Source organism: Eucyclogobius newberryi, unplaced genomic scaffold, assembly GCF_026437365.1.
Source record: "Eucyclogobius newberryi isolate DKJ021-1_F unplaced genomic scaffold, fEucNew1.0.hap1 SCAF_8, whole genome shotgun sequence".
In the NCBI taxonomy this organism is placed as follows: Eukaryota; Metazoa; Chordata; class Actinopteri; order Gobiiformes; family Gobiidae; genus Eucyclogobius; species Eucyclogobius newberryi.
This window is the reverse complement of record NW_027316500.1, coordinates 17,663,363-17,683,334: the sequence shown is the minus strand read 5'-3', so window position 1 is coordinate 17,683,334 and position 19,972 is coordinate 17,663,363. Positions and strand designations below refer to the sequence as shown.

The window sequence follows — 19,972 nt, the reverse complement described above, 5'->3', positions numbered from 1 at the left end:
GTCCCGATCACAAAAGCAAATCACAAAAATGCCTAAATTTTTATGGCGTAGTCGTAGCGATGACAGAAACCTCCCATGTTATCCCTATGGGAAAACCACAAAATCTCTCAAATTACAACATTTTTATGTTTTACACTTTAACGAACTCCTCCTAGTGCGTTTTGCCCACCAACCTCAAAATTGGTGTACGTCCTCTAGACAAGTGGTGCATCTAAAGTTATCCAAATTTTAAGGATAGCTTTTACGGTCTCTGTGCGACGGAGCCGCAAACGTTTCCCAGAATTCTGACTATTTGGCCTTCAGAGTGGCCTATAAACAATAGAGTTTTTCCAAATGACATGACATTTTGCACAAAATTCTAATTTGCCATCCTGATCATACAAGTATGAGAGCCAAAGTCATATTTTGTACGGCGTAACCGTAGCGATGACGGAAACATCCCATGTTATCCTTATGGGAAAATCGCAAAATCGCTCAAATCACCACATTTTTACGTTTCACACTTTAACAAACTCCTCCTAGGGCGATTGTCCTATCAAACTCATATTTGGGGAAAATCATCTACACAAACGGGGCATCAAAACTTATCCATATTTTGATTTTAAGTGCTACGGTCTCTGTGCTGTGGAGCTGCAAATATACTGTCACAAATGGGAAAAACGCCAAATCCTTGAAATGTTCACATTTACGCTTCACACTTTAATAAACTCCTCTGTGGGCAATAGCTCGATCAAGCTCATATTTTGGGAAAATAATCTACACAAGCGGAGCATCAAAAGTTATCCATATTTTTATTCCAAGTGTCACGGTCTCTGTGCGCTGAAGCTGCACATTTGACCGACATTTGTGTTAATTTGCACTGGTTAAGCACAGCATTGTACATGTACAATGTGTCGTTGTCTTAGTTCTTGCATTATCGCCATCTCTGTAAAATGCAGAGAGCAGAGTCGGAAGGCCGGCGGCCCGCGAGGGCCGTTGGATGCCGCTTGCGGCTTTAATTTTTCTTGTTCTTCTTCAGCGCTTTGAGCTCTAATTTGACCCCCTGAACATGCTCAAAAACTCACCAAACTTTGCCCAAAATTCAGAATCGGCGAAAAAATTTATTTTTTCTGGGCCATTTTTTTTTTCGTTAAAAAATGGCGCGACAGCGCCACCGACAAAAGTCAAAATACATTGCGCCTATGGGAGACGCCCCGAGGTCAACTTTGGCGTAAAGCTACGAAATTCGGGACACGCATTCCTCTCGTGAGGACAAACAAAAAAAATCATTGTGGCCACGCCCCCAGACTTACCCTATGGCCGCCATCTTCCTTTGAAAATGAAAACACGCTGTGTTAGCCATTTTGTTCACGTCAAACTTTGACGAACTCCTCCTAGGGCGTTTTGCCCACCGACTTCAAAATCGGCGTACGTCCTCTGGACAAGTGGGGCATCTAAAGTTATTCAATTTTTTGAGATACCTTTTACGGTCTGTGTGCGGCGCAGCCGCAAAGTTGGACAACTTATTTTGGAATATTGCAGGTCTAAAAATTGCTCCCATTTGATCAAAACCAGTCCGATTAGGACCAAATTTGAATCATTTGTTAAACTTTCTAGTTTGGACCAGTTTAGGCTGACAAAATTGAAATGGCAGTGATAGCGCCCCCTACAGAGTGACCTTTAAATTAACATTGAAGGTCAAAAATTAGTTTTACCAAAATTGTCTAAACTTTACCCAAAATTCTATTTTGCCGTCCCGATCATAAAAGCCAATCACAAAAATGCCTAAATTTTTACGCCGTAGTCGTAGCGATGACAGAAACCTCCCATGTTATCCCTATGGGAAAACCACAAAATCTCTCAAATTACCACATTTTTATGTTTTACACTTTAACGAAGTCCTCCTAGTGCGTTTTGCCCACCAACCTCAAAATCGGTGTACGTCCTCTAGACAAGTGGTGTATCTAAAGTTATCCAAATTTTAAGGATAACTTTTACGGTCTTTGTGCGACGGAGCCGCAAACGTTTCCCAGAATTCTGACTATTTGGCCTTCAGAGTGGCCTATAAACAATAGAGTTTTTCCAAATGACATGATATTTTGAACAAAATTCTAATTTGCCATCCTGATCATAAAAGTATGAGAGCCAAAGTCATATTTTGTACGGCGTAACCGTAGCGTTGACAGAAACATCCCATGTTATCCTTATGGGAAAATCGTAGAATCGCTCAAATCACCACATTTTTACGCTTCACACTTTAACAAACTCCTCCTAGGGCGATTGTCCGATCAAGTTCATATTTGGAGAATATCATCTACACAAGCGGGGCATCAAAACTTACCCATATTTTGATTCTAAGTGCTACGGTCTCTGTGTGGCGGACCCGCAAATATATGTCAGAAATGGGAAAACAGCGAAATCTCTAAAATCACCACATTTTTACGCTTCACACTTTAACGAACTCCTCCTAGGCCGATTGCCCGATCAAGCTCATATTTGGGGAAAATCATCTACACAAACGGGGCATCAAAAGTTATCCATATTTTGATTTTAAGTGGTACGGTCTCTGTGCCGTGGAGCTGCAAATATACTGTCACAAATGGGAAAAACGCCAAATCCTTGAAATGTTCACATTTATGCTTCACACTTTAACAAACTCCTCCGTGGGCAATAGCTCGATCAAGCTTTACTTTGGGAAAAATCATCTACACAAGCGGGGCATCAAAAGTTATCCATATTTTTATTCCAAGTGCTACGGTCTCTGTGCGGCGGCGCAGCAAATTTGACTGACACTTGTGTTCATTTGCACTGGATTGGCCATGTCCAATGTGTCGCCGTCTGTCAAGTTCTTTTTTTATTCAACACACAATAAGGGCGCCATCTTTATCAAGTCAAAAGCGCAGAGTCGGAAGGCCGGCGGCCCGCGAGGGCCGTTGGATGCCGCTTGCGGCTTTAATTTCGTATTGTTTCTTCATATTGTTTGTTGTTATGGTTTCCAGAAAGGAAATCCAGTTAAATTGGGTTAAACCAGTGCAAAGCCTGGATAAATGAGGCTTGACTTGGATTTACCATAATACAGTGCAAATAATTGCAGTCAGGAAGAAGATTTGCTGTTCTTTATTGTATATTTTATATTTGTTTAGAAGTAAGTTTCATGAACTGCCAGGCTAGTTCTGTTTGCTTAAACACTATTCATTTGAAAGAGACTTAAAATTACACATACTGTATACATAACCAATCACAGTCATAGCGGCAGGTAGCTTTATTCACTTCTTAATAATGTATGTAAAGGAGCTTGGCTAAAAAACTGATAGAGGGTTAAAGGTCCCATAACATGCAAAATCGACTTTTCAGAGCTTTTAACCTTCTTACATTGCTATTTGTGCTTCATATATGTACCCAGAGTGTTTTTTTGATTGATTCCCGCAGTGTTTAGCTATAGTACAGACTATCTCCTTTCCTCGAATCTCCAAACTGACGGGCGGTGGATGCAAGACCGCGTCATAAGGGCAAGCACGCGTCATCATTCCTCCTCACCCCCCCCCCCTCCCCCCTCTCCACCCCCCTCCCCCTCCCGCCTGCCGCCTCCCGCCCCCTTCCCCCCGGCTCCGCGCTGCTCCAGGCTCCCGTGTCGCCCCATACAAGCCCCGGAGTTTTTCTGCTTCGATTTACGACGAAACACGGTTCAAAGAGGCCCAAAACTTCATTAATGATATCGCACTCTTTACTGTTATCACAATGGTGAAGGTTTATGTGGCACTTAATGCAGCAACCGGGAAAATAAACGGAGAGAAGTTCTATCCGATACCGAAAAACCAGGAAATATATATATATATATATATATATATATATATATATATATATATATATATATATATAGTAGAAAAAGCTTCAGTTGTAGTCATCTGGACTCAGTTTGCAAAAATAGACGTTTCGACTCTCATCCAAGAGTCATTGTCAATAACAGAATTTAGGTCGAGAACTCCGATATTAATACTGTTCTGTGGTAAGACCCGCCCATTGGGAGGAGCCTTCCTGAAGTAGAAAGAGTTGTTTGTTTCAACAGAAACTCCCCCCTTGTATCTACCGAGCCTATTCAGAATTTTAATGGGCTATTAGAATCCTCTTTGTGAGACCCTGGCTCAACCACCCTGAGTACCTGATTAGCATCTGAATGTCCTCTACCTTTCCAGGGGTTCAGTAACCCATTATAAATAACAGGAAGATTAAACCTTAGCCCTCCATTTCTGTTTAAAGAAGGTCTTTCTTTTTTAACAAAAATAGCTTCCTTAACTCCTCTTTCAAACCATCTTTTCTCCTGCTTAAAACCTTCACCTCACGTCTTCAAACGAGTGATTAGAGGCTTCAAGATGGAGATGCACGGCACTCTGTGGTCCTGAACTAGTATTTCTTCTGTGCTGATAAAGCCTCTTGTGTAGAGGCTGTTTCGTCTCACCTATGTACCGTTCTTTACAACTTTCTTCACTGCATTGGATCGAATTAACTACATTGCTCTGTTTTTGAGTCGGCAACTTTATTTTATTATTATTATTTTATTTTAAACCAGGAAACACTTTAAGACACATATATATATATATATATATATATATATACATATATATATATATATACATATATATATATACACATATATATATATATATATATATATATATATATATATATATATATATATATATATATATATATATATATATATATATATATATATATATATATATATATATATATATATATATATATATATATATATATATATATATATATATAAAGCACACAGCTGTGGGGCACACACGTGCTCTGAGACTACGTCACGGGAGCCAGATCGCTCTTCGCAAGGGTGGGGGCGAATATCAAACCAAGCCGTCTGCATTTCCGGGTTGGTGAGGGGGTCCAAGGTCTGGGTGATATTTCTTAACTATTATGTTAAGGGTGTTGCACAACCCTTATTATTATCAATTATACACTTAGGATAGACTACGAAACGTGAAAAAAAGCATGTTATGGCACCTTTAAGTTAGAGATATGCAAATTTAGAATATCAAGTGCAAACAAGGCTATAAAGGGATATTTCTGCCCTTTGTGGTTACTTTTCGGGTCCATTCACCTGAACCTTGAAAAAGACATTTACAGGCACATTTGTAATCGCATTGTGAAAATATCTATATAGAGATAATACAAAATAATATCAAGATCCGTATCACCAACACCTATGGTCAGCGAGATCGATACGGAGAAAGTAATAGCCCGGGGAGGTCCCGAGTACATACAGTTCACAAAACTCAATAAATGTAAATATTTGCTTAAGGGGGCATGACTTCTTTTGCCTCCAAAGAAGACCTTATATGAGGAATAGCATTTCCAGCAGGTCCCTCCAGATCAGAAGGTTTGACCACATACCTGCAGGTGCTGCTCTTCTGCATGACCTCCGCCCGGTGATAGCCCGACAGTTTACAGAAGCCATCGTTGCTGTAGACGATGGGCCAGTCCACGATCTGAGCGTTTCCCAGCACAAAGTTAGTATCTGTTAAAAGATTGAAGAGGAAAAAAAGAGGGCACACGCTTGAGGGGTTTCATTCCCCAGGAAGACACATCAACGAACATGTAGTCAGCAAGGTAAAGAAAAAGTTACAAATGATTTATGTATGTAGGAAAATAGGAATCTCAGTACAAGAATGAAGAAGAAAATGTAGAGTTTGAAATTTCAGTTTGATATAGCTTTTATTCAGGAATAATACCGATAATCAAATTTGGTAGGTGTATATTTTAAGATAAGATAGGATGGGAAACCTGCATTTGTCCCACAATGGGGAAACAAAGGTAAGTTTAGACACTACTACTAATAAAACCCTTATTATTTTGCTTCTGATAAAATATGAATGTTTCAAGCGCTGCTTGGGGGATTTCTTCAAGCAGCTCCCTGATGCTTTAAGACTCATTACATAGCACATACATCACATAGAGGAAAGGCATGCGGAAGCTCTGACTGGTGCTTTATAGTTTCTCATTAGAGACGCTTGGATTCAGGGAGATGTTTCTGTAAAGCAACAATGTGCTGCTTCATGTTTAGCCATGACTTTTGCATGCACTACAGCTCCCTAAGTCCCTCACATATTTGATGCAGGAAACATTACAAGTTGTTTGCATGTTTCCACTAGTCTCATTAGCCTTGATTGTACAATGTAGCAGTCAGTTTATTATTGGTGGTTGTATATTATACGATATGACCATGCACTTGGCTAATATTCTTCCTCACACACAAAGCAGACTGTGGTGGACAGTGGCTTGTGTTCCACAATTCTACAGGAGAACACTGTGTCAGTAATATAGTAGACTAGGCCTGTCACGATAATTACTATATTGACTTATAGTTCAATAAATGAATGATGGAGCCATATATTTTGGGACTCAATATTTATTGCGTGTACCTTTTCTGTACACTAGGGGTGTATTTTTTATTTGTTAAAATATTATATATTTATTTATTTATATACATTTGTTATTTGTTTGGTACAATAAGATCTGCGCTTTAAGGGTTGAATAAGTAACTCCTACATGTAAGAGACTAAGTAATGAGGTATTTCATTCTGCTATTTATTTGTTACAACTCATGGTTTTAACTATATTGTTCATTTAGAAAAGGGTTAACTGGGAATATGCTACGTTAGAGTTTTTGTGCCAGTGTCGTAAAGTAGTTTTAATTTAATATTTTATCATAATGCATTTCTGTAAAAATAAATTGTAAATTGTGAAATTGCAACAGACCTAAAGTAGAGAGAGTGATTAAACAGGCCTGAGCTCCCCATAATGCTATTGAAGCTTTTCCACAATCCTTCCTTGTACTACTTTTGACAGATACTGACAATATGGACAGGAAATACCCAACAAGAATGTAGTTTTGGAGATGTTTGACCCACTTCTGTATTCAAGCTGCAGTGATAGAAGAACATGCTATACTGTTTACCTGGTTTACCTGACAGTGGATATGATATTTTGCTGGATCAATGATACAATATACATATTTATATTATATTCATATGCAATAGTAATTTGTTGCATATGCATGAGATACGCTTAAAAATATGAGAATTACTGTGTGGGCCTACAAGCACAACTTATTTATAGCGATGGAAATGTATTATGCTAAAAAATGCTAATGACCCAAAACAGTGCATACTTAAATAGCTTCCATCATATTCTTGAAATGAACAGAAGGCTAATTTGTAGCGCAAAGGACGATTGAATTGACTGTACCGAGATGTAGTTGTGATTTTAAATGAGTAGAAACAAATAGGTCCAAAACCTGTATTATCACTGGATTGTGCACATTTAGGAGTCGCGAAAGCTCTGAAGCTTGTTCCAATTGACAAATGCTTGAATAATTCAAATGTCCTACTGATGTTTATTGATTATGAAGAACATGTTGAGGAGACAGCCTGTATTGTATCTGCTGACATTGAGCAGAAAGTTTTTTTTGGTGGGATGGTGGGGGCACAAAATAACAATACACACTTTAAAACAGGGAGACACAGGGGGACACAAATGAACAAAGAATTGTAAACATCATGTAAACATGTAAGACAAAGACGTTCCATGCCAATGTGTTATTTTACAACAGTTATATGTGAGTGTGGTTATTAGTGTAAATATTAACATCATATCAATATTTTAACCCTTTCTTGATGTTAACAAAATTCACAATGCAGGGTTTTATACATAGAAGTATTTGTAAATTAACAGCAATTGGTATAGAACATGTTGTACACTACAAAGGGAATATCTGAAGAAAAATAAATAAAAGTGGTGACTATTCTTTATACTACCTGTCTGCTTATGGGACAGTGTCCAAACTGAAATTTGTCAAACAAAAAACAATGGTTATTCACACTTGCAAAAAGACATGATGGACAGAGAGGACAAAACGTGCTAGACAATTGGAATTTAAATACATTTCAACCAGCTTTAAAAATTTTGCTGATAGTGTTTTGAGTAAATTTGTATTTACCGTAATCTTTCTGCAGCTATGGCTGCAATGCACTGTACATGTATAGTGTAGTTAAGCCCCAGTAGATAAACATGGCCCCTGTGTGTCTATACCATGTTGACATTAAAAAGTGGGCACCTGGCATACAAAAGTAACCTAAGAATCAAGCGAGCAATAACAGTATTAGCAAACTCAAACAGTTCACAGTCAGTGTCTACAATTGTAGCCTTCAGCCAAAAAAGCAAGCCTGGTGTAGGTGTGGAAGAATGATCTCTGTCCAAAGGTGTTCCTAAAGACGCCAACGGGAGCTGCTTTGAGCCAGTGTGGGGGAACACAGTTATTTTTATAATTTTCATATCATGTTCAAACGTCAGTGCATTACATCTGGACAGAACAGTGCCGTGGTGGACCTAGCCAGGAAGTCTACAATGCTTTTTAAATGTCCTGTTGTAAAGTCTGGCCACAGGCTCCAACACATCATTGGTGGTGCGTGACCACACAGGCAGACAGTAGGAGATGATAGAAAAGACTACTGCATTTGGGTACAGGTCTTTGACACAGACAGGAACAAGAACAGCCTGATTTTGTTATAGACAAAAACAGCCAACTACAACAGAATCTATTTCTACAATTATAGACACACATTTATACTATAGTTTTTTGGACAGAGAGTAGCCTTCTTATTTACTTGGTATTGGCTGTCGATGTCTTAACCAAGGTTTAAAACCACGTCATGCACCTGTTTCCAGCTCCAATAAAATTGTAGACTGCACTAATTCCCATAGCAACAAGCAGTGGAAAAACACAACTGCCAAGTGACCTATACAGTGGTGTCACTCATGTCTTAGGACAACTGAGCAAAGACAGCAGAGCTGGGGAGTACAATAATAGGGTGAGCATTTTGACTTGTGACACACTTAAAAGTTACTTTAAAGTTCACATTAAATGCCTGAGCTATAAAACAGGAAAATGCCAGGAAATGCCAAGAGGAAGAGCTGTCTTCTGCTAAACTGTCACCCAGAATGCAACCCGAAGCCGCTTATTAAACAATGAGTGATTGAGAGACATAAAAAGGCAGAGAAGTTCATTGTTTTCAAAGCACCCACCCACCACCGGGACGATCAGTAGTCACTGCACTGTTTCTCACTGGCATCCCGCAGATTATATGACTCTTTTGTTTCTTACTTGGGGGGAGATTTAGGGCTTTGCTAATCCACGAACTGCCCAAGGTCAAATGAATGGTACAATAGTCAGCTTTTGTTTTGTAGGGTAAATTTTCCACTTTCTTTTAAAACTTGACATTTGACTCCCTGCAGATAAAACTAAAGAAATGCATTTCCTGTAACGTATCTGCAGCGACAGCATCCCTCACTAAACTCAACTAAGACTTGTAGTCTTAGTTGAGTTGTAGTAGCCAATTTGGTGTCAGAATTGAAAAGAATCTCTAGACAGACACACAAACAAACAAACAAACAAACAGACGTTGCTTTTGTTACTGTGGATCACTGCCCAGTGTCAGAACCGCCCTGTCACTTTCTATTCAATGTGATGATTTGGGCAAAAGCAAAACTGACAGCCTGTTCCAAAAATGAAAAATGTCCCATTTTTTTTGGAATAGTCAACAAAACATCATGGTAACTCTATCATCAAAATCCAGCATAAGTGTACATTTAGTATAGGTACAGTTTACCTAGGCTTTTAAGAAAGAACATTAACTTAACAATTATGGACCTATGTAGCCCTTTATCTTATATATCCTACATGAAACTGTAGCAAACTTTCAACAGAATACAAAGGGTATTAAATAATGCATTCCCACCTCTAATAAATGCACTGAATAACCTAGAACAACTCACATAAACAGTATGTTGTTTGAGTCAGATGAAATAAGCAGATTTAATTTATCATCTCTCCTCGTTGTTTTCACTCTTTCCTCCTCCCTGAAAGCGCATACATATACACTCATTCCCATAACATCGTAACATGGGGCCATCGCTTCACTGGCCTGTGCACTCAAGACTGCGCTTAAAATCATTTTCCAATTAAGAGCCCCCGTCAGCCTTATAATAGACAGTACAACGATAATGGTCTTCTGCGTTTTCATTTTCCACCTACGCTGTACTTCGGGGAATCCTGGTTAGGAAAAGCTACACTAAAAGTCCATCATCTGAGTTATTTAAATTAATGGAATGTGCGTTAAAAATGGGGGAGTATGTTTCCCCCAAGTTTTTGATGTCGCTGCTGCGACATAAAAAGCATTTGTTGAAGAAATGTATGTCAATATCACTTGCAAATAGGCAGTCTGAACATTTTAGAAATCACACTTACCGTTGGACCGTCGGACAATATTTTCCAAAAAAGTATTTTGAGGGGCCACAAGTCCTCTCCGACCCCCCGCCATGCTGCGACTGCACTCAGACGTCTGCAGGTAAGAGTCCACTCCTCAAAGCACCGAGGCTCTTCATGTCTGTGGCCGTGGAGACGGTGCGAGGATTTTGACTGGGTCTGTCTAGTCTGGTCATTAGCTCCCTCAGCCCGGTGCGGCGCCTCTCTTTACGCACCTCATCATCCTGGAGAAGAAAACATCGGCTGGGCGCAGCGCAAAGGGCGCGGGAGGGGACACCAGGCACGGGAGAGCTGGCACGGGAGAGCAGGCACGGGAGAGCAGGCACGGGAGAGCAGGCACGGGAGAGCTGGCACGGGAGAGCTGGCACGGGAGAGCAGGCACGGGAGAGCTGGCACGGGAGAGCAGGCACGGGAGAGCAGGCACGGGAGAGCAGGCACGGGAGAGCTGGCACGGGAGAGCTGGCACGGGAGAGCAGGCACGGGAGAGCAGGCACGGGAGAGCAGGCACGGGAGAGCAGGCACGGGAGAGCTGGCACGGGAGAGCTGGCACGGGAGAGCAGGCACGGGAGAGCTGGCACGGGAGAGCAGGCACGGGAGAGCAGGCACGGGAGAGCAGGCACGGGAGAGCTGGCACGGGAGAGCTGGCACGGGAGAGCAGGCACGGGAGAGCTGGCACGGGAGAGCAGGCACGGGAGAGCTGGCACGGGAGAGCAGGCACGGGAGAGCAGGCACGGGAGAGCTGGCACGGGAGAGCAGGCACGGGAGAGCTGGCACGGGAGAGCAGGCACGGGAGAGCAGGCACGGGAGAGCAGGCACGGGAGAGCAGGCACGGGAGAGCTGGCACGGGAGAGCAGGCACGGGAGAGCAGGCACGGGAGAGCTGGCACGGGAGAGCAGGCACGGGAGAGCAGGCACGGGAGAGCAGGCACGGGAGAGCAGGCACGGGAGAGCTGGCACGGGAGAGCAGGCACGGGAGAGCAGGCACGGGAGAGCAGGCACGGGAGAGCTGGCACGGGAGAGCTGGCACGGGAGAGCAGGCACGGGAGAGCAGGCACGGGAGAGCAGGCACGGGAGAGCAGGCTGCTGTGAGACGCCGCAGACACGTGCTCCATCTGCTGGACGCATGCTAGACACTGCAGGGGTACTTTTGTTCTCAGTACGTTTTGTGCACAAGAATAATATTGGTAATATACGTGGAATAGTCTTATTCTAGCCGATTCATTTTTATAGGAAACAATACAATCACCTGCCTCTGCATTATCTTCAATTAAACAGTTAACTTAATATTCTTTATATTGGAAATTAATGATTTGTACTGTATACAGACTATATAACTTTCAAAATGGAAAATGAGTTTTACCCATAAACAACTAGCCTCTTATTCATCACTAAAATTATTCTTAATTTAGCCTCATTCCTGAGTTGGGAATGAGAATTCTAATACAATTGATCTGGAAATGTTCAGAAGAGTAAACTTTCAAACTTTCAAAACCATTCTTTGATCATGTATATGTTTTGGTGTAATCCAACTTGTTTCAGTAAAGAGTCCTCAGTGGCACACATGATCATAGGATTAATCAATAACCATTATGGGCCAATACACACTTTTACAACACAAGGAACAGCCTTAAATGGTACTACAGAAACAGACCTTACAACAGGAAAAGTGCAAAATCAGATAACATGACATTACATCACTCACTCACATGTCGGGCTCCCACGCAATAGGTTACATCAACAAGTGAGCAAATCAGTAATTTATGTTTAAATCATGACTTGTGTATTACCTTTTCTTTTTTGGCTTTATTAGACAGGACAGATGGGTGAGAGATGGGGGACAGGAGAGAAGGACTGACATAGAGTAAATTGCATGAAGGCATCAAAATTATGAATTAACACATGTGGAATTATAAACTTAAAAAAAAGTGTGAAACAACTGGAAATATGTCTCGTATTCTAGGTTCTTCGAATTAGTCACCTTTAGCTTTGATTACTACTTCACACATTCTTGGTAATCTCTTGATGAGCTTCAAGAGGTCATCACCTGTTCCCAGAGATGCTTGGCACTTGTTGGCCCTTTTGCTTTCATTCTGCTGTGTCCAAACTTTTGGTCTGTACTGTATGTAGGGTTAGGGTTAGTGCCTTAACCACTCGACCAGCGGCGTGTATTACATTCTTGTGTATGTTGTTAGTAGTTCAATTTCTTAAAATTGAGCCTTTGAGCAAACAGGTCTTAAATTAATTTATTATCCATGGGTTTCAGCTTCCCGTTTTATGCAACATTGAGGACATTTTCCCATTCAAAACATATAATAATTTGTTTTAAACTGTTCATTCCTATGGCAACAGTCCAAATTGATCATAATGACACCCAGGGATTACTTGAATGGTTCGATGCATGTTTTTTTAATGAGAGCCAAGCATAAAAATAGACTTAAGCATAACCACAGAAAAACAAGCCATTAGAAAATATGATAATCAGACAAGGTGGTATATTCTTGACAAATGTACAACGAATTTTCAACTTAATATCTCACTGATTTAAGTCTCTATTAGAGTTTGTGAAGTTTTAATTTGACCATGTCTTGGTGATCCTGAGATGACTCAAATGATCTGTTATGCTTTTGTGTTCAGGAAAGTTGAGCAAGCTTCTCTCCTTTATGTTGAGCCAGTTTTGGGCCCTGCGCTCGGCTGCATGTCCCAGCTCCTGCTCCGGGGTCATGTAGGGGCGGCTGATCCAGTACTCGTTCTCCGCTTCGCGTTCCAGATGTTTCACCATGTTCCGTTTCATCTGCCACGTAATTGGTCTGTTGCGGCGATACTTTCCAATCCACTGCTTTCCAGGGATGCCTTTCCGCAGGAGTGTCAGGGTGAGGAACATTTTGGTGAATCAAGTCTGAAAATGACACAGCAGAGGAACATGTTCAGACAGATGGACATTTTGGTTTTACCAGTGCAAGTTAATCTTTATATTTTTAAACAATGTCTGATAAGTATAATTCAGGGTAAAATGGGTAAAATAAATATAACATAAAAATGTATGTAGCTGAAGTTCAGTGCTGGCTGGAGGAGCAGATTTTCTGAAGGACACACTAATATTATCAGCATTATTTTACATGCATTATCTGATCAAACTGGAACATTTTTTACGTTTTATTTATGCATTTGCTAGAGACAATCAAAAGCATTTATCTTAAATAGTAACAGCAATTAACAGGAAAATGTGGTATGAAATAATACTATGAAATACGATGCTAAGCACTAGCATTAGCTCTGTGTAGTAAGAAAGGAAAACCAAGGGCGAATTTGAAACAAGAACAACAAAAACATATATAAACCGGTGTTGACTTACCGGTACTTTATTGCGGTTGGCACAAGATACTTGAGTAACACGGATTTATGACTGAAAAGAAGAAAATATACACTACACACAGGATTTACAAAAGTCAACCGGGGTCAGTGAACACACTTCCGGGTTTTGAACGGTATACGAATGGGTTCAATTTACAATAAGCGAATGCGTGGTTTGATCATTGAGTTCTTACAAATTAAAATATTTATTCGGGATCGGGAGTTAGAATAGGACGATAATACAGCCTTAAAGCTGCAGCAAATGAAGTAACAACCTTGAAGTGTCAGGTCGGTGTGATCCCTCATTTGTACCGAGTGTCCCAGCATAGAAATATATTTAGTTGTAGTCATCTGAACACTATTTTTGAAAATAAAGACGTTTCAACTTTCATCCAAAAATAATTCTCAATCTGCGGACCTGGTCTGAGAACTCAGATATAACATGACGTGCAAGTATTTACAAACATGAATAAGTCCCTTTTGTTCGAGGCATACTATGTCTATGCATACCCTAACGTAAATATGTGATTTAATTTAATTAAAACCGTAAAAGGTTAACTATTATGGCAGTGGCCTTGCCTGGCCAGCCAGTCCCTCCTATATTCTGATCAAAACCTCACGGTTTTGTAAAGTAGACAGTCAAAACGTGTTGGGACCAATATTATAATAGATCCATGGTTGGGACAGGCCCGATATTATAATAGATCCACGGGACTGGCTGGGTTAATATCTTACGTCCATGTTTGGTACTTTCGTTAAACCCCGCCCACTTTGAGGAATATAAAGTAAAACAACAGTTTCCTTCTCAGTCAGATTAGACTGGTCCTAGTCCAACGTGTCCTTCAGTCGGAAGTTCAAGAGAAGATAATATGTTTTCATTGTTTTCAGCATCTACTTGGACTCTGCTGGTTCTCTTTGTCACCTTGCTGTTGCTGTAAGTCGTGCTGTGTAAACGTTTGAATAGTTGTTGTAAACTAAATACCCTTCTCACAAGTCTCCTCGGCTAAACTTGAGTATTACGTAATAACTGCCAGAGGGTGTGGGCCTATTATGCAATGTAGATTTGCTTTGTAGAGATAATACGTCACTACCTAAACAAATGATTATATGATCATGTAGATATATTTATGGAAAGACCAATTCAGAACTTGCTCAAGCTTAACTGACCAGCATTTTTATTGTTATATATTTATATTTGTTATTAATAATTGTTGTTGTTTTTAGGTATGGGATTTGGCCTTATAGGTTGTTTAGAAACCTGGGGATTCCTGGCCCCACCCCCATTCCTTTCATAGGAACAATTTTGTATTTTAGCAAGGTAAGGAGTAAAATCAACTCTACACACAACTTGAAAGCTCATCTTATTGCTTTTAACAAATAGAACATATTTTGTGCCAGGGCCTTTTACCTTTTGACCTTGAGTGCCACCAGAAGTATGGAGATCTTTGGGGGTAAGATATTTTTACTACAAGCTATAGGACAATGATGGTTATGGGCAGAGATGATGTTATCATTGATCTTTGGCCCATTTTCGGGTTGTGTGATTTTGCACAGGGCTGGCAATCACAACAGAAAATAAGTTATATACTACAACGCTACCCAGAGAAACATGAACATGAACGTTTAACATTTTGAACAACTCAACCTACTTTAGTGGCGACACTTTTCTCTTAGATTATGATAGCCTGCATTGTCCCTGGAGGGATATTTGTCCTCTGCACTTAACCCATCCTTCAATACCACTGAGGCAACCCTTCAGGGGCAATGGATGTCATAGTAGAGTACCCAAGGACCCATGTCCAGATATTGAGCTTGGTCAGGACTATCTTAGCTGGAGGATTTTCTATTGAAATGAATTATTCTCCATTTAAAATGAATTGAATTCTAGCTTAACCAGGAAGTGGAGTCCAAGTTATCAAGTCTGACTTGAGTCCAAGTCACAACTTGAAGTCCACACCTCTGATGTACATAAGCTGTCTCATGTTGTCAAAATATTTATATATTGCAATAGTAGCTTCAATAATTAATTACTTATGAAATATTGGATTTTCCTATATTTGAATCTCATCTTAATGTGTCTTTTACCGTTAGGCTCTACGATGGCCGTCAGCCAGTTTTGATGGTGGCAGACCCTGAAATTATTAAGACGGTGATGGTGAAGGAGTGCTACTCCGTGTTTACCAATCGAAGGGTGAGTTTAAACAATTTAATATCAGACTAAAGACCATAAAAACTGTACTTACATGTTTTGCATATTTTAAAATTTTATTGTTTGCCCTGAATTCTAAATTCTACACATATTATGACAGACAAAAATATTGAAATGTGTGAACAAACCAACAAATATAAATCTGATTGTACATGAAATTTAAAACAGGTGTTTTAAAATAAACATTAAATATTGCTACTGTTTGAATTCCACAGGAAAATGCCATTGCAGGTCAATTGGATGATGCCATTACTACAGTAAAAGATGACAGGTGGAGAAGAATCCGTAACACACTGTCACCATGCTTCACCAGTGGGAGACTAAAGCAGGTGGGTTTATAAAGCGCTTTCCATACATAAAATGTAACACAAATTGCTTTATAGTCCATTAAAAATGTTCACACACGCCCCCATTCCACCAAACCACCCTCACAACCACCCTCACAACCACCTGCCCCACACACAATCAAATGCACACATAAACATGCTGAGAATTTTACATAAGGCTGAGTAAAGATAGACCAGTTGAGGAAGCAGAGTCAGAGGAGCTGTCTGCACCAGGAGCAGAGGGCCAAAACAGAGATGAGCCCCCAAACCTTCACCAGACCACCGCTCCTGGTACAGAGGGCTCCATAGATTTCACATATTACAAATGTTTTATATTAAAACCACAATGTTTATTGAGGAGCATGGTGAACTGTTACTTTTCCTTTATTACAGTTCCTTTATTTTTTATTTTTTTAAATTCCAGTACAAACAACTTTTTTATTCAGTTCTTTCACCAAATTGTAATTGTTACAGATTTTTCCGATTGTCAATCGTTATGCAGAGCGACTAATACAGACACTGGAGAAAACTAACCTGGAGGAACCTGTTGATATGAAAGCGTAAATAAAGTGCCTATATATGACTCGCATACCAAAATACTATTTCCTGATTCAAAAGTTTTGTATTTTAGGTTTGTGGCCCCCTACAGTCTCGATGTTGTGGCCAGTGCATCCTTCAGTGTTGACACAGATGCCATAAGAAGTCCAGATGGGCCAGTTATCACTCACTTGAAGAATATAATGAACTTCTCATTTTTGCCCCTCCTTTTTTTGAGTATGGTTGAAAAAAATGCTTTTACATTGTGCTTAGCTGTATACACAGCTGTGTGTAACCTCTGTCTCTGCCTGCAGTGATTTTTCCCTTTGGTGCTCGGATAATGAACGCTTTGGGTGTGACTCTCTTTCCCAAAGCTAGCATGGACTTTTTCATGAACATCATAAACAAATTCAAAGATCAGCATCATTCAGATAAGACAGTAAGCAGAGCCACATTTATATTAATAATTTAAAACATAATTTTGCAATGTGACCAATATTGCATTTATTTATATTCATATAGACCCGAGGGGATTTCCTACAAGTGATGATTCAGAGTGAAATCCCTGAAATACCAAATGAACATGAACAACCAAGTAAAGGTATAGTGTAAACAATGCAATGCAGTGTCGTCTAAGACCCCAAAGTGCTTTACATTCATTCACTCCACACTCTGCAGTGGTAAACTATTACTGTAGCCACAGCTGCCCTAGGGTAGATGTACAGAGCAAAGTACCAATCTGTGCCTATGGCCCCTCTGACCTCCACCAACGCTCACAGACTACATTGATATCAGGAATGAGATGAGATCTGGCGTTCTCCAGGTGCTATTGTTGCTTCATCAATTAACTGTTTACCACTTTTTTCAACAAGTTCATTTTTCACCTATAATTATCGTGAATCATCATCAATTATATGGCATTATTGAAACAAATTCTAGATTGCACTATATTTTAGAAAACAATACTTACTTGTGAAAAAGTATTTTTACTCTTGCAGCATCATGATTAATGCTAGTATGTAAGAGTAAGCCCGTAATTACAATTAATTGATTAACCTTTAACACTCCTAGTAACAGTAATGCTAAATGCTTAATGCATTATGTATTTTTATTGTTAATTTAATTTGATAGTTACATTAAATTGTTGATGCCCAGCTATTATTCTGCAATAACTGCCAATTGAATTTAGCAGTAGTAGTTTCACTACATGAAATCAGAATCAGAAACTTATATATATATTACATTATATTGCCATTGTTAGTGAACAAAATTCACTAACTAGAAACTTGCTTCAGCAATACTGTGCAACATAAAACAATGTATAATAATAATAATAATAATAATAATAATAATAATTATTATTATTATTATTATTATTATTATTATTATTATTATAATAGTAGTAATAATAGTATAAGAGTATAGACTGTGCTGAATAAGCAAAAACAATAAGGACATGGAAAATAAAATATTAGAATTAGAATTAAAGTTAAATGCAATATATGCAAGAGATGTAAGTGAAGTATTATTTACATGAATTATTAAAGTGTTAAGTGTTATAAGTGTACAGGTGTTATTAAGGTGGCAGGTATTATAAAGTGTTCATGAGGCCAACGGCAGAGGGAAAGGTTCTGGCTCGGATGAACCGTAGCCTCCTGCCTGAGGGGAGTGGCCTCCTGCCTGAGGGAAGTGGCCTCCTGCCTGAGGGGAGTGGCTCAAATAGTCCATGTCCAGTGTCAGACGGTTCAGCTGTGTTCTGACCTGCTCGTCCCAGAGCCCTGGAGACTTACAAGTCCTGGAGAATTGTCAGACTCATCATGAAGTTGGCTACTTGTCTAAATGTTAAACTAACTGGTTATTACAAGCTAATTATGCTCCTTAGGTGGTTTCTGAACAACATTACTGACATTTTTGCTTTTTGTTAGGTCTGACCGAACATGAAATTGTTTCCCAAGCTTTTATTTTCATCTTTGGGGGCTATGAAACCACCAGTTCCACTCTCAGCTTCCTGCTGTACAATCTGGCAACCAACACTGAAGCTTTGCAGAAGTTACATGATGAGATTGATGCCTGCTTGCCTAAAGATGTACAGTGTTTTACAATAGAATTACACTTTACTGTTATTTGTATGTATGTCTGTGGGCATTCACTCTGCAATCTCTCCTGAAGGCACCAGTGTCATATGAGGATCTGGCCAGTCTACAGTATTTGGATCAGGTCATCAATGAGTCACAGCGTCTGATCCCAACGGCTCCTCGTCTTGAGAGAATGTGTAAGAAGACAGTACAGCTCCACGGCATCACGATCCCAGAGGGAACCCTGGTCGGGATCCCTGTCTCCCTTTTGCACAAAGATCCACGTTTCTGGGACCAGCCTGAGCTGTTCAAACCTGAGAGGTATTGTAGACCACATTTACAGGTGCACAAGATAGAGGTCATATATATTTAGTTTTTGATGTATTTATTTTTTTATTTAACAGTTTAATTATTAATGCAAAACGTCTATATGCCATTGAGCAGATTTAGTGAAGACCGTGAGATCAACCCTTATGTGTACATGCCTTTTGGACAAGGACCTCGCAACTGCATCGGGATGCGCTACGCTGTCCTAACCTTGAAGATGGTTGTGGTGCGCCTCCTGCAGAGCTACACATTGGAAACATGTAAAGAAACTATGGTAAAGTTCAATGAACCATCATTTACTTATAGGTAATTAAGTCTACTCAGGTAAAAATCTTTTTCATTAACTGCTTTCTTTTTTAGCTTCCGCTGTTAATCAACTGGAAGTCCCAACCCCTGAAGCCGATCAAACTGAAAATTATTCCAAGGAAGCTTTCATAAATATTCTTAATTTTTAAAGGACATTTCTGTTGATCGGGGTGTTTTGTCTTGATTTGTTTTCCCGCTTTACTTGTCATATTATCACATATCATGTCTCACCACTCCACTTACAAGATATTTGTTTCCTACAAAACATGATACAATAAAATACGGTAACATCTTGTGGACATTACTGACATTTTTTTCCTGGACACTGAGCCTTAACTACACACTTCACCTTCACCTAAATTAACCCGTATCTGATCTTTACCGCATGTTGTTGCCTGATAATAAAGATGAGGCTCTGATTTGTCTCCATAGGAAAGGCAGGTCCCCATTAAGTGAATGTGAACAAATTTTAGTCCCCACAAAGTGAGGAATGCATTTAAATATTAATAAAT

At 39.8% G+C, this 19,972-nt stretch overlaps 3 protein-coding genes across 9 annotated transcripts in view; 1 reads left to right on the top strand and 2 right to left on the bottom strand.

Annotated features, from left to right (window-relative positions):
• kcnh1a (potassium voltage-gated channel, subfamily H (eag-related), member 1a) overlaps nucleotides 1–10,580 on the bottom strand; it is a 40,300-nt gene extending 29,720 nt beyond the window's left edge. For 3 of the 7 annotated variants that reach the window (XM_072436969.1, XM_072436972.1, XM_072436970.1), the window contains exons 1-3: nucleotides 10,313–10,580; nucleotides 7,824–7,850; nucleotides 5,401–5,524 (exon numbers count right to left, since the gene is read on the bottom strand). In XM_072436969.1, coding sequence (XP_072293070.1) covers nucleotides 5,401–5,524; nucleotides 7,824–7,850; nucleotides 10,313–10,385 — 224 coding nt within the window. In that variant the 5' untranslated portion in view covers nucleotides 10,386–10,580. The remainder of the gene's footprint in view (nucleotides 1–5,400; nucleotides 5,525–7,823; nucleotides 7,851–10,312) is intronic. The other 4 variants (XM_072436973.1, XM_072436975.1, XM_072436974.1 and 1 more) reach the window with 3 other exon arrangements.
• A 2,303-nt stretch (nucleotides 10,581–12,883) lies between these two features.
• mrpl57 (mitochondrial ribosomal protein L57) lies at nucleotides 12,884–13,827 on the bottom strand. Its single transcript, XM_072436699.1, has 2 exons — nucleotides 13,682–13,827; nucleotides 12,884–13,225 (listed from the first exon to the last, which is right to left on the bottom strand). The coding sequence occupies exon 2, from the start codon at nucleotides 13,208–13,210 to the stop codon at nucleotides 12,899–12,901; it is 312 nt and encodes a 103-aa protein (XP_072292800.1). The 5' UTR covers nucleotides 13,211–13,225; nucleotides 13,682–13,827; the 3' UTR covers nucleotides 12,884–12,898.
• Nucleotides 13,828–14,485: 658 nt separating this feature from the next.
• Nucleotides 14,486–19,710, top strand: LOC140351222 (cytochrome P450 3A40-like). Its single transcript, XM_072436978.1, has 13 exons — nucleotides 14,486–14,614; nucleotides 14,905–14,998; nucleotides 15,079–15,131; nucleotides 15,772–15,871; nucleotides 16,105–16,218; nucleotides 16,690–16,775; nucleotides 16,847–16,989; nucleotides 17,067–17,191; nucleotides 17,275–17,353; nucleotides 18,678–18,838; nucleotides 18,922–19,148; nucleotides 19,272–19,428; nucleotides 19,515–19,710. The coding sequence occupies exons 1-13, from the start codon at nucleotides 14,550–14,552 to the stop codon at nucleotides 19,590–19,592; spliced, it is 1,482 nt and encodes a 493-aa protein (XP_072293079.1). The 5' UTR covers nucleotides 14,486–14,549; the 3' UTR covers nucleotides 19,593–19,710.
• Nucleotides 19,711–19,972: the final 262 nt, after the last annotated feature.